Source organism: Aquila chrysaetos, chromosome 3 (assembly GCF_900496995.4).
Source record: "Aquila chrysaetos chrysaetos chromosome 3, bAquChr1.4, whole genome shotgun sequence".
Lineage (NCBI taxonomy): Eukaryota > Metazoa > Chordata > Aves > Accipitriformes > Accipitridae > Aquila > Aquila chrysaetos.
In genome coordinates, this window is record NC_044006.1 from 41,275,159 (window position 1) to 41,290,133 (window position 14,975).

The following is a 14,975-nucleotide window of genomic DNA, read 5'->3' on the forward strand; positions in this document are numbered from 1 at the left end:
GAATCACTTATCCCCTCCCTAAACTGACCTTGTCAGACCAACTATATACTGTGTTATGCAGCCATTGCATAAGAAAAAAGATCAACCCAAAAGAAGTAAAGAATGGATTTGTCCCAAGTTCTACAATATCTTAAGCTTTGGCAGGGTGGGGTAGTTAACACAACTTAATGGTAATAATCATAACATATGAAATGTGCACTAAAAAACAGTGGGGCTGGAGAGCTTGCTCCCTCTGAGTGCAAACACCAACCAGCACAGAACTGTGTGTCTTGCAAATACTCTTTCTGTGATGGTAGCGATGACAACCTGAGAAAACTGTCTGCAGAACCATTAATGTGTTGAATACAAACTAAAAATACAGGTATTTTTACTCAAGTGTGATAAAATACTAAAAAAAAAACAAACCACAAACCCAAACCTAAAAAAATAGAAGCCTTTAGAGTCAAGTAGTGACTTAGAACACTGTAGCACGCATCAGAAGCTATGTTTCAACAACTCTAATAGCACATTATCACTTTATGTCTTGAATGCATTTGTCCCTCCTATCTTTGGTAGGAAATGAGATGGCTATCTCGTAAGAAGGCAACAAATGACTCTGTATCTCCGAAGACTAAGGGCACTGTTAGGAAACTGAAATCTGTAGTTTGTTGTGGCCATTACAGTCTGAAGTGCTACAAACACAGGAACTCACCTGTTTTAAAAACTCAAGACATGCGAATCTTTTCACCACTTAAAAACATGCATAGAGCCCAATATTCAAACTTTGTGGAACACTGATTGTATTACACCTGAAGAGATTGTTTAGTATGCTATGTTCTTAAAAGACTGATCTCCTTTTAGCTTGTTTCTTCCCAATATGTTCGCCAAAGAGCCTCTACAGGACCGCTTACAAAGCATCCCAACTAGACAAAAAGCAGACAGAGAAGACAATAGTTCCACTACCCAGAATTCTATGAGAGTAACTAGGTGGGGAAGAGAGATCAAACAATCAAGAGTGGAAGGAAAACACTAATTGGGATATAGTTGTGACACCATCTGTCAACAACTATCCTGTCTATGTTAAGAAATCAGTATTTCTACAGACATTTCTCAATGATCCAAACTACTCCTGAGCTATCTGTGCAAACAAAGAACTGAAAAATCAATACCAAAAAGAGGAAAGTAGGCATACAAATAAACATGAATAAAAAGGCGATTTTAAGAGAACTGTGTTTTAACAAAACATTCTCATATTATGAACTCAGAGCTTTTCCATCATTAATCTACCTTCTATTTGTTACACTGTATCACAGTAAGATAACTTATGTACTATGACCCCTAACAACAACATCCACATTCTGTTCAATTCAATTATAAAAATGTAAGGTAGCTTAATAATGTATTTGATCACAAGACAAAGACATGAGCTAAGATACTTATATTATTTGCTCTGAAGAAACTGAGTAAGATTTTTAGAAAAAGGGCAGACTGACAAGTATTTTGCCTAAAGGTTTTTGTAACTCCAGGGCCCCCTTATCACAATACAAATAGTAATAAACAAATAGTAGTTGCCAATACATTAGCAGCATAAAGAGCTCTGCAATCAATTAGAATCAAATGTATGTTTCTGTACAGACGTATCCACTTCTTTTGCTCATGCAAATTGCTGCTTGTTAAATACAGTACTTTGTACTACTGTGGTTTTCTAGAGGGCTCTTTGGACAAGCAGAAACATTACTTGTGCACTTCTTGATGGAAGTACTTGCAAAAAGGAAAAAAATTAGTATGTTCTTAAGAGACTGTAGATGGGTTAAATGTACCTTAGCTTCAATAGAAATAAAGATTTCTATCACTTATAGCTTCCTCAAACTACAAAGGTAATGATATGTAGTGTTTACAATCATTATATTTTCTTATATGGGCTATTTTGCTTTATTAATTTTCTTTAGCCTAATATGCTCTAAAGTGTATTATAAGAATTTTTTTAACAGAACTCCAAATAGTTATACCTTTACCTAAGTTAAACATTTTAAAAAATACAAATTTTAAATTCATCAACTCCACTTTTTATCTATTTATGTATCAAAAGTTTAGAGCATAACTAAAAATCCACCTGTACATGACAAAAGAGCACTAGGAATAAAAGAAGAAAATAAAAACCCACGGAATTACTTAGTTAAGGGTAACCATTCTGTAACTTAAAGGCAAAAAAACCCAGCAAGCCAAGCCAAAACAACCTAGCTCATACTAAGTACAGCTGAAGATTCTGCCATTACATAAAATACAAATACATTTTGATTACTTAGCATTTCAAGGTTATCCCTTGTAGTCTTACATAAAAAACATCAAAGTGAATGCATTGTTTAGGTTATTGCCAATAATAATTATTTACATCATATGAAGCTGACTAGATTAGCTGAGGGTTTTGGGGGGGAGTGGCTTTGGAGGGTTTGTTTTGGTGGTTGTTGGAGGGGGTGTTGTTTTGTTTAGGGTTTTTGAGGGGTTTTGGTTTTGTTTGTTTTTAAACAAACTACAAGGAAAATAAAACCTAAGTACTGTAATCCAACTGAGTGCTGCGTAACTGCTGCTTGGGAATCTTTAAATCAATCCATTAACACACTGTACATGTTCCCAGCAAAGATAAATCATATAATCCCTTGAACCACTGCTGTATTTCATTTATTGGGGTAGGGAGGCAAGGAGAGCAAGAAGGGAAGTCATCTTTAAGACTGGAAACTTTAGAGAGAAAGCCACATATAAAGTATTGTTTATTAAACTTTCCGATGATGAAAAAGTTAATTTATTGCATCTAATTTAGTAGATGCTTTTTTAATTTTCAAAAGTAACACTCAATTTATATTCTGCTTATGAATATAAACAAATGAAAGGTTTTTCAACTCAGCAGATTTGTTTCTTTTTAAAAAAAAAAAGTTAAAAACAGAATAGAACATAAAATATGTAAAACAAGGCAGTGTCAAAGACTTAAGAGACAAAAAATAACTGCGTGAGTTAGAAAACTAGTATTCTAGACAGGTGAAGAGCTGCATCAGCCTGAGATTAGATGTCTACTTACAGCTCAGCTAAATACAAGTGAGAAGTTCTTCACACTGCATCATTACTTCAACAAAATACAAGGCCAAAAAAACCAAAATCCTGAAATTAAATTCTAATTGCTAAGTTCTAGTATTTTAAAGTCAAAACTATTTTTTATTATATAAATTCACAGTAAAATGTGAGAAAGTATCAAGACGTTTTTGTTCCTATACAGTCTAACTGTACCCTTGCTGGACAGCTGTAAAAATACAATATGACAAATTGTTCTAATACAGCATTGTAAAACTAACGTGGATTAAAACTGACAGTTTACTTTCAAACTTTTTTTTTTAAGTGATACCCTCAAGTGACAATGAAAGGTATCTATGTAGCTCGTTCAGATTTATCGACCAAGCTTACGATTCTGCAAATCTATGAAATGCATACTTTTAAGTATTTAATTCTCATCTCATCGATTTAAGCTAGTTCTCCCATGTACTTGAAATTAAAATCATTCTTTTCTAAGAAAAACTTTTCTCTAACCAAGATCTTATCCTTTCTTTTTTCCTTACCCAACATTCTAGTACATTTCACTATGACTGTTCAAAAGTAAACTACAAAGTTTCAACAGTTTCAAATTCCCTCAACAAATTCCTGTTAAAGGTGTATCACACAGAACTGTTGACATATACATACTAGTAATAAGAAATAGCCTATTAACTGCTGTCCACAGCTGAATTATATAGGCTTCATTACTTCAAATTTGTCCATGTCACCACCTCCCTCCCACATGTTTTTAATCTTCTCCTAAAAGTTGTTTTTTAAAAAGCAGCAGCTTAAAAATAGATTAGGTCCAACTTTTTTGTGCCTTTTTTATAATATTAGATTTCCTCCTTACCATATGTAGAATTCCAAATTAAGCTTGCTTTGTTTTAAGCTAGATTTATATTTTCACTATCAATTAACACTGTAAATTGATTTTTAGGTTTGGGCTTCTTTTCCCTTTGAAAATCTTCAGACCTTTCTGAAGCCTTTTAGAGAAGTGACTACTTACTTTTCACTCTTTGTATGCCCTGGCAGTAGTATTCTCTGTTAAGTCTTGATCTTTGCTTTTAATAGCAAAATTTTGTACCATTTTCAATACCCTGTGTTCTATGTAGTTATTCCTTAATGGGAGTTGTTTTTTTTTTTTTTTAAAAGCCTTCCTCCATTTTAAGTTAATGTAAGCCAACTTTAAACTATCAACTACTTTCCACTATGAATTCCACAGTTAAATGTCAAACATCTGGTAACAGTTGTCATCGATTATCTTACCAAGCCTGGTACCAAAAGCCTTAAATATTTTAACCATTTTACGACATAAAAGGAATAGTGGCAGAAGGTTAATAGGAACTGACCTATTCCAGTGTAAATGTCTATCTAACTGCTGAGGGGTTTTGATAGCTGATTTTCACAGTTTAACTGGTTCTTGAAAAAGGAGAATTACAGACATTATGAGTCAGCTTTAATCAGTTAAACAACTAACCTTTTGCTCTGTTTGCAGTTGGTCACATCTCTGCTTTTCATGGTTAAGTTCTTTTTCCAGTCTTTCAACCTGATCCCTGAGTTGTGCCGTTTCCTTTTCCAGAACAGAAGTTACCTTTAATAGCTCTTCTTTTTCTTTTACTATTTTTTCAATTCTAAACTGTAAAAACAAAAACATTGGGTTTTGGTAATTTTTCTCCCCTTCATTCCTATCAAATAAGTGGTAACAAATTAGTCCAGTGTTTGAGCAGAAGCACAAATGTGTCCCCTCTGGCTGTTATTTTACAGTTTTCCCCTTACTCCCAAATTTCTGAAGTTTCACTGCTTTAACTGAATAGTGCTACATTACCATTAGACAGCACACTTTGCAGTGTCTTGATTTATATTCAAGTTTTCCCTCCTTAAGTGAAGCGCCTTTACTGTTCCCAAGTGACAGCAACTATGGAGGAGCTAATTATGATGACAACAGCTTGGTGAAAAACCAGCTGCTGAGTGTAGACATACACGCACACTCTAAAGCAATGTTTGAGGAATTTCACCAAAAAAAATGAACACACACATAGCCAAAAGTAAGGACTGGCCCATGAATTGCAGCCTTTCAGTACTTAAAGGGGGCTTACAAGAAAGATGGGGACAGACTTTAGTAGGGCCTGTAGTGACAGAACAAGGGGTAATGGTTTTAAACTAAAAAAGGATAGATTCAGAGTAGATATAAGGAATAAATTTTTTATGATGACTATGGTGGAACACTGGAACAGGTTGCCCAGAGATGTGGTAGATGCTCCATCCCTGAAAACATTCAGGGTCAGGCTGGACAGGGCTCAGAGCAATCTGATCTAGTTGAAGATGTCCCTGCTCACTGCAGGGGGGTTGGACTGGATGACCTTTAAAGGTCCCTTCCAACCCAAAACATTCTATGATTCTATGAACCAAGATAATCAAAAACACTTGAAAAAGTCTTTTTTTCTTTAATTTTAGCACTATGAGTACATATCTGAAAAGCAAAAATATCCCAGATGTATCTCTGTACTAAGTCGCTTATCCCTAAATTTTGAGATCTGTAAATCAAATACATGCATGTACATGCCTAAATGCAACTGAGAAAAGGATAAAGTGTTTGATGGCAAGGTAAGGAAACTGTAGCGAGCAGTTTTCTAATATGCAACTCATACAATCAGGTTGGTTTGGTTTTGGGTTTTGTTGGGTTTGTTTTGGATTTTTTTGTTTGGTGTTTGGTTGGGTTTAAGTAGTTCTCAGCCTACAAAATATCAACAAGCAAATGGAAACATCTTGACTCTGGATGTAAGCATAGAAGTCTAACCACATCCATCTAGCAAAGAACATGACACACATAACACTGCTTTAAACAAAACAAGAGCTATTCTAATATATTTGGGCACCTGCCATTATTCAGCTTAGTTTCCAGGGCTCTTCACTTGTGCACAAATAAAAGTATACTAATTCTGTAATTTTTTTTACTTACAACAAGCACCACTTCATACAAAGGGTATCTTCCCCCCTCTGGTTAGTCGGAGAGTACAGATGTGAGAGATGGACAACTACTCTCTTACGGCTTCCCAGTCTATGCCTAGTGCTATACCATGCCTGTGACCAGTTTAAAATCTTTACTCATTTAACCTGCAGATGTTCTGAACTCCAGTCAAATACTGGAGAACAAGCCAGAAATGTATACATTACACATACATATGTAGGCTTTTTCCTCCTGGTTTGTTCTTCAATACCTGTGAAAGTATGTATGTACGTATGTATCTATAAAAAAAAATAAATAAGATAACATTTTAAGAATTGTTGAATCAAACCTCCAGAAGTCCAGCTTTCGTGGTCACAACTAACATATCAGAGTTTCCTTCATCTTCCATAGTGAGCAATTCTTCAACAGGGGAAGAGGTACGAAACTGGAAAGGTGTGCTTGCTCCACGGATTTCTCCTTTATGAGTCACATAACAGAACTGGTAAAATTCTCCATCATCATTTGGTAGATAATATCCTATCAAAATAAATTCATATTTGAAGAAACATTCTACACAAACATACAAGTCTCCATCTGGAAATAGATTATCAGATCACGTTTGACTTACGAATTTCATGCTCATTACCTTAGTAAGGCACAGATAAATCATCAAAACAGCAGAAAGCAAAACTCATCCTATTTAGTAACTTTCATCCCCCAACAATTTCTCCTAGCTTTTAAAACAAACACCAAAACAGTAGCAGGTAATAGGTGCTGTATGTACACATCACCTTACATACATTAGGTAATAGCTGCTGTTTATATATTTATGAAACAGAATCATTAGCAATCAGATGCCCTGAAGCTGGATCAGGGCCACGTTACTATGTAACTGTTGTACAATCACAGAACAAAGAGTAAGCGATTTTTTTGGTCTTGGAATATCTATACAACCAAAGACAACAAAGAATAACATGCAATGACAAGACATCTGCACTTTTACCGGGTTCAATTCTTTGCATGTTTTTTGTGCACTAACCACAATTTACTTTTGCTATTTTTAAATGCCAAAGCACAGGAACACTCTGAAGAGATGATACAAGCTACTGGGGGCGGAGGGGGAGCTGGGGGCAGGAGAGTTTAACAAAGAGCTTATTTTTAAAATTGAAAAAAAAAAAATTATCTTCTTAGACTTTGCAAGGTAAGAATAAGTCATCTTTCTTGTAGCTATGTAATACTGCATGCTGCTAGCGTATTATTTCAGAAGAATTTCTGTGTGACTGACTATTCACCTGAACTGTTGCCCACTAAAGCTTCAACATCAAGCCTCTCACATCGCCTAGATTCACATGGTAATATTTGTGGATGTTAAACAATCATTTCCAGAACTAATGAGATTTTTACCTTTATTAGTAAATGCAAGAAACCACACCTTACCCAGTTTAACGGTAAGAAAACCAACTGGTTTTATTCAGAACACTTAGTTATCAGATACCCTAGCCAGCTTGAGTATGATACTAGCATACTAAGTCCTCACCCACTGTTCAATCCAGCAGGTGAGGTCACCCGTTTCTGTTCATAGTTCACCACAATTCAACCTGCTCCCTTTCTAACTTTATCATTAATTTCTATTAATCTACTTTTATTCCAGATTCCTGGAAGACTATTCCCAGTACTCTTAGCTACTTGTCCTACAAATCACAAAACCTCAGGATTCTGTGCTTCTGGACCTGACTACACTTTCCTATACAGCACTGCAGTTCAGTTTACATGATTCAATGCTTAAATAACGCGACACTATGCAGAAACAAATTCAGAACAATCTACTTTGCAGCTCCAGCAAGTTTTAATATTGGTTCAGACACACTGATTTTAAAACTACTTAAAGTCTTTTTTCTTGTATCTAACATGTACTGGAGAGAACAGATTCCTGATTATTTTCTTCCAGTACACCTACTTATCATTTAAAAAAAAAAAAAAAAAATTTAAAGCATGCTGCACAACATCTACTATTTATCTCAGTTAATTAAGCTCCTGTAAGCTCTAATGATCTCATCTCAGCAGCACTAAAGTATCTTGCCAAATGGGAGACTGTCTGAATAGAGATTAAATCTGGCAGCTCTATAAAAGTGGAGGACTGACAGCATGGAATGTAACAGATGGGACAGTTACCTGGTCTCTTCATGTGTGGTAAAACTTCTAAGTACAAAGGACTAATAATGGCATGCAGAGTCCTAGGCTTCTAGGTCACTTTTAGTTTCAGTCCAACCCAATTTCATTCATTCAATGAATTCTAGTAACCATAAAAGAAACTAATGACTTGCTTCCAGTTCCTACAGACCACATGTACTTTTCACAGATTTCCAGGTTATAAAATAGTCAGATCGCATGGATATGATCATCATCAAACGCATCAGAAAAAATGATTTGGCATAAGAGAAAGAACAGTAAACTCATCCAAGCTATCACTATTTGCAGCTACTATATGCAGCTTTAACAAGACAACAAGCTAATGCATTAGTCATTTCAGGACTTCAATTATTATTTTTTTCTATGTATTTTAAGCAATAAATACACACACACACACAAAGACTAAAACCAACTCTGGGAAGTAAAAAAGAATATAAGATGGTACATAAAATTCTGCTAGTCAGCAGAAAAGCATTAAACAAGTTTAATGGAGGTGCTCTTTTTACATGCAACTTTGAATGTGTGTAGATTTTTGACATTCATAATGTCCTGGGGCAAGAAGTTCTGCATATTGACTGTGTTATACAAGTATCGTTTCTATCATCATTTTGAACCTGTCACTTGGTAGCTTACATCAATGGCTCCTCCTTCTTTAAATATGAACAATGGATAATCCACTCATGCCATGGGTAGCTGATTTTAGAGACATCAGTCGCTTCCCATTATTTCCCTTTCCCAGGCTGAAAAACCTGGCAGAATGGAGTTCTGAAGGTCACCTAGTCCAATTTCCCACTCAAGAGACTGTTGTCAGCACCAATTTGAGACTACCATGGCTGTGTCTAAGCAACTGTGTTGAATTCCCATCCTTCCAAACCAGGGATACCTGTTCCAAGTGCTGCACTACTCCCTCTTGGTAAATAAGTAGTTCCTAATGGCAGACAGAAACCTCCCAGGCCACAATCCATGGCCACTGTCCCTTTTTATATTTAATAAGAAGAGTGTGGCTCTCCTCTTCGTAACTCCACACCTTTATACAGAAGCTATTTCTTAACTTTCATCTTCCTTGTTGCGCTTTGTTCATTCGTTCTACTAGATCTTTTCTGAGATTGCAAAGGGGAGGGAGAGTATCTGATCTCTACCCAGTGTTGAAAATGCAGTTATACTATAGATCTGTACAGTGGTGTAACATTTTGTTATTTATTCTTTTCTTAAAAACTTCAGCCATTTTCACCAATTCCTCACTGCGAAAAGGTCCTCTGCAACCCTTCGACTACTCTGAACCTTTCCCAAACCATCACCTACATTATTTATTCTTTGACAAGAATCACTTTACATTGAGAATGATGTTTCAAGTCCAGAGACTAAAGACAATGTAAACACACAATGCATTGAGATGCCAAGGTTAAAAAACCTTGCTGATGATTAAACAGTCACTTTCTGTATTTTAATAGTTTCCAGCACAGCTTCTCTTTCTATCAGTCATGAATATTGTCCATTACTATGTAAAAACATACTAAGTCACATACTTCCCCTTACAATTTTCTTGACATCTAAAATAAAACTGAACTTTACACAGTGAAGTGTGGAAAATTCTCCTCCAATTTATGTTTGTAAAAGTCTAGAACAGGTAATTTATTTGGTTTGGTTAAACCATGACAACAACCCTCAGCATCGTAATGAACAGATAAGTATTTAAAAAGCTGTGTAGGCTGGAAAATACAGGTAGATACTGCTTTACATTCACCTTGAAAAGTCAGCACACAGTTAACAGTTGATCCTTCCACATAATTTTCTGGCATAGGTGACCAAAGAAATGTGTAATAATCTCTTGCAGTACTCCAACCAACCTAAAATAAAATAAACCACAACAAAAAAAGAAAAAGAAAACATTAAGCAGAAGAATTTGTTATACACAGTTAAGATAGCATGGTCTGGCCTTTACAACATACTGTAATATGCATATTTCTGCTTCAACATGCAATAAAAAGATACTTAACAATGTTTACAAATCAGGAATATTTTAACAAGCATGTCAAAGATTTAGCATGAATTTTATTAAGCTTGTTACTTAAGGCAATAAATGGGTCTAAGGCAATAAAAGGGTCTATATAAATTAAAACACCAGACAGTTTTCTCTATACATTAAACTACTATTTGGTACATATTTTTTTTCTATAAAGATACACATTACTACATTAAAAATTTTTAAAAAAAGATTAATTCTGAAATTTATAGTGAGATTTTCTTAGTGTAAATTCTGCCAATGCTATTTTGTATCCACAGTCCAGCAGGTTCATCAGAAAACAAAAACGAGGAAAGAAAAAATACCACTCTTCTACTGAAAAGGCCAAATTTGACAGGGATAAACTAGCACATTTTGGACAACTTCTGCAATATTAAAGACTAGCATTTCACTGGAATGCTAATTCTCCCATACATGCTATGTCTGCAAGGAAAAAAAAAATAAATTTGCATGAAAACCTAACTCAGCTAAGTTGGTACAGTCGTCCCACTAACTTCAACATCTGCTTTCAGACTTTTCATAAGAGCGCAGTTCTGTACAGTAAGAAATGCTATCCTCTGAAGAAACATATTCCAACAAGCTTGAAATACATGCATCTAAACCTGAAACCCTGTAAAGCAATGGATATTAATAATAGTGTAACTGTAAAGGAGAAGAAGAAATATATCCATTTTAATCCACTGACTAAAAAAAAAATAAATACCAAAAAACCTTGCCAAAAGCTAGGTGTAGTATGATTTATAAGTAATTGGGTATACTGCCTTGGAAGAGTTAAGAAGAGAAAAGGGGACAAATTGTTTACGAATTTATATCAAGTAAGACAGTACGCTTCAAGAGGAAGGAAAAAAAAAAAAAAAAAAAAAAAAAACAAACCAAAAACCAACCACAAAAAAAACCCTATCACCAAAAACGGTGAAGTTACCAATCATGATTTCTATTACTTCAATAGACAAGACTTCTAAACTTCAATTCCATACGAAATCCTCCTTTACAAAGGATACATTGCAATAGTGTATTTTAAAAGCATTAAGAACTGATTTTAAGTTGTCAGCTTTAAAAAAAAAAAAAAAAAAAGAAAACATGTTTAGATAAGCAAAGAGAACAGCAGAACTGAAAGTAATCAAATAGCAATTATACATGTATACAGGCATACATTTCATGTATGAAAATTAATAATTAGCATTAGTTAAAAAAAAAAAAAGAATATATTATTCCATAGATGTCCATTGCATTTCTTCACTTTGTATTAAAAGGTGTGGCGAAAAGCTAATGTTTGGAAAAAAAGAACTGGTCCAAGATGATCAGGCCTTTTTTATATTCTTAAAAAACAAGGATGAACAGCAGCAAAACCAGATGAAATTTTGATTTTGCTAACTAAAGTCACTTCTTTAAGGCAACATTCATTAGAGAAAAGCAGTGCAGACTCTTGACGCATCCACCAGAATGGAATCACCTACTACATCTTAAGCCTATTCTTAGCCAAAATTTTGAATATTTCTATGATATCTCATATCAAAGAGCTTTTAAAGATGTCAGTGAAATGACATTTCCTCAGAGTGTTACTCCCACACTGTTAAATATCTGAGAAATAACAAGTAAAGCTCTTCCAGTAACTTGAAGGGGGAGTGAAAGCAATTTTTCCTTGACAAAAGTTCACAGGAAAAATGTTTTGCAAATTTTCACATTAGCCATGTCTTCATATCCAACTCAGATGTTAATACCCCTTTGTTTGCTGAACCTGCTTTTACCTCAGAAAAGGGAAGCATATACCAGTACTTGTTGCCCTAAAGAAAGAAGATAGGTTTTTAAATGTAGTTCCCAATGAGTGACAAGTCCCCATCTTGCTCTTTTTAATTTCAGAAGGGAAACTGAATTATTACATCCAGACCAAATACTGTACAGAATTGAAGTAATCTTTTCATCCTACTGGTTAAAAAAAAAACAAACATACACACTCTGATTCTGATCCTATTTTCCACGTAAAATAACATCCTTCTTTCTGATAATTAACACTTCAGAAAACGTAGAGAGAAGGAGCAAAATCCAGTGAATATAAAACCAAAAATGCTCCCGCTAGGAGATCAACTCAACTTCTGATTCAGTTTGTCTCTGGGATTGTAGCATTTTTATTATTGTTTTTTAGATACCACATGTTGATTTGTAAATTTAATAATCTATTCTGAAACCAAAAGTTATTTTTATGAATACTTTACCTGTAACAGTAATCTACTCAAGGAATATTTTTAAGGTCATTAAAACCTTTAGTCATACCGATAGAAACAAAAAAGTAATTGTGTAGACAACAAATAACTCTCCTGGCCTGCTTCTCAGAAGGTGCCATATTTTCAAGTGGGACTAATCTATGGGCTACTAGTAAAGAGAGAACTATGACACATGACAAGCTAGTGGGCAATACCCCGGGAAGTTTACCCCACATGTATTTTCTCCAGCGATTCCCCCTATTTCCTGTCACCCATCATCTGCTTCCTCTGCCAAAGCTCTCCATCTTACACGCTTACGATGCTGAGAATCCACTTATTTCTTAATGGGGCATACGCAAGTTATCAGCGGGTGTGGGCTACCCAACAGATCTTTTCACTGCACAGGATTTCAGAAGATGAGGGTCTGTCTTCCCTGCTACAGGTTGCAGACGTCAAAAAGTGACAACGCAGAGAAGGAAATATGAACAAATATCTACTTCCTCGCAGTTGCACACATTTAAAAAGGGGAAGTCTGTGTATTCTGCAGCAAAGCAAGTTAACTTAGTAAAATTATTCAACGCCTTTCCTACTTAACAATAATTATCATTACCTTCCAAAGGATTATTTCTTAGATGACAGAAACAAGGAGCAAAACCAAAGCAATGATATGCTGAGAAGAAAATAAATACAAAATTAAGTAATGGATGTTTTAGGTCCAGGATCTAGATCGTCAAAAAAAAAAACAAAAAAAAAACCCCACACCACAAAAACCCAAACTATCAACAGGTTTTTTTATTTTAATACTTTGTATCTTTCAACAATATGCTCTTTAATAAGCCTAGTATGAAGTACACAGTAGTTCAGAAATACAAAATACTCTTACACAGTCATAGCCTTCTCTATGGCAACAGATTATACTATCACAGATACAACACTATAAACATACATTGACTGGCTCAGCAATGATCTAAATGCGACCTTTGACAAAGATATTTCTTTCAGCTCAGAAGGAAAACCAATAGTTGCCTAAAAATAGGGTTAAAACTATATAAAGAAATTTTAAGATTGCTCAAGGGAAAGGAAATAAAAATTGAGATAAACTAAAACTAGTGGTAAAAGCTACAGAGGAAATCAACAAAGAGTGAAAATGATGAAGAGGAAGATGGAAATACTTGTCACAAAGCCCACAGTGATTTTATATGAAAACCAAAACACTGTACCTCTGGAAGCAAAATTAACAGCATCATCATCAGGCATATTGGCTTGGGAAAATATTTTCATATTCATATATTCATTTTAATGAAAGAAATCAGAAGAGCTAGACTGTTTCTCTGACTGCTGATCAAAGCAACAAAACTTGCTACAATTAATATAGACTTATCTTCCAGGTTAGGTTCCAGAGTGGGAGAAGAGTCCAGATCCCCCACAAGAACCCATTTATTGTGAAGGCCTTATCTGGACTACACTGACAGGAGAAAAATTGCTATTTAAGGCAAATGTCCATGTAAGGTGGTTTTGTTGTCTTTTTTGTTGTTTCTTTGTTGTGTTTTGGGTTTTGGTTTGTTTGTTTGTTTTTTTTTAATTAAAAAGACCATTACAGCAACTAGCTCATACAATTCTGCTTGGGACATACTGAAAAAGGGCAAGTTGAAGCTTTTCTCGTAAACATAAGAATTTGTATCTTCCTGGTAATGGTTGCAGGATTCAAGAAATTGGATAATTCAACAGGTAGGTGTTGTTAAATACAGTTAGCATAGGGTAAATAGTATCAATCAGTATTGTACACTGGAGAAAACATGAAAGAACATTTTAAAAAATAAATGTATTTACTTATTGCATACCCATAGTTTCTTAAATGCCACTTTCTGTGAAAGCTATAGAATTCAGAGGTAGCAATAACTGAGCACAGACTAAAAAGAGTTCCCTAGCCAGCATATTCCTTAATTTCATACTTTGAAAACTCAAAGGTAAGTTTTGTGAAACTAAAAGCAGATAAATTAATCCTAATCTTTCATTTTCAGAAATATTTTCTTCCTAGAACAATGTTCAAGTAGCAGAGAAAGGATATCCTGCCACCTCGCAAAGCCTTTTGCAGCTGATGGTCCAGTTCTTGGGGTGAGGGGGCTCCTTTGACCCCACTGCACTTGCTCTGCAACAGCAGGAACACAGAATCTACTCTGTGGAAAAAAATCCAATCCTAATCTACTTTGATTATTCATATCTCCAAGTTTATCTATGCAGGAGTCTCCAGGAAAATCCCAGAACAGTAACAGAGTAGAAGAAAAATTTCACATGCAAACTTTAGAGTAATTTCCAATTCTAACATAAGAAGTAGAAGCAGAGAAATTCTCCAATCTTTAGAAGCCCTCAGCATGAAAATAGAAGGAAGCAGGGCTGCTTCCTTAGTTTGTGTCCAGACTCTCTCTAATACTGTACTGGAACATGAATGCATGTTAAAAAGTAAACGCAGATGCTATTTAAATACTATTTAAATGCTCCATAGAACTTTTACCACAAATTTTTATCTATTAATTCTTCCCTTTTTCACATCATG

At 34.9% G+C, this 14,975-nt stretch overlaps 1 protein-coding gene across 7 annotated transcripts in view; it reads right to left on the reverse strand.

Annotated features, from left to right (window-relative positions):
• Positions 1-14,975, reverse strand: part of TAX1BP1 (Tax1 binding protein 1) — a 64,316-nt gene that overhangs the window by 35,203 nt on the left and 14,138 nt on the right. For all 7 annotated transcript variants that reach the window (XM_030008226.1, XM_030008223.1, XM_041122184.1 and 4 more), the window contains exons 3-5: positions 9,942-10,044; positions 6,357-6,544; positions 4,538-4,696 (exon numbers count right to left, since the gene is read on the reverse strand). In XM_030008226.1, coding sequence (XP_029864086.1) covers positions 4,538-4,696; positions 6,357-6,544; positions 9,942-10,044 — 450 coding nt within the window. The remainder of the gene's footprint in view (positions 1-4,537; positions 4,697-6,356; positions 6,545-9,941; positions 10,045-14,975) is intronic.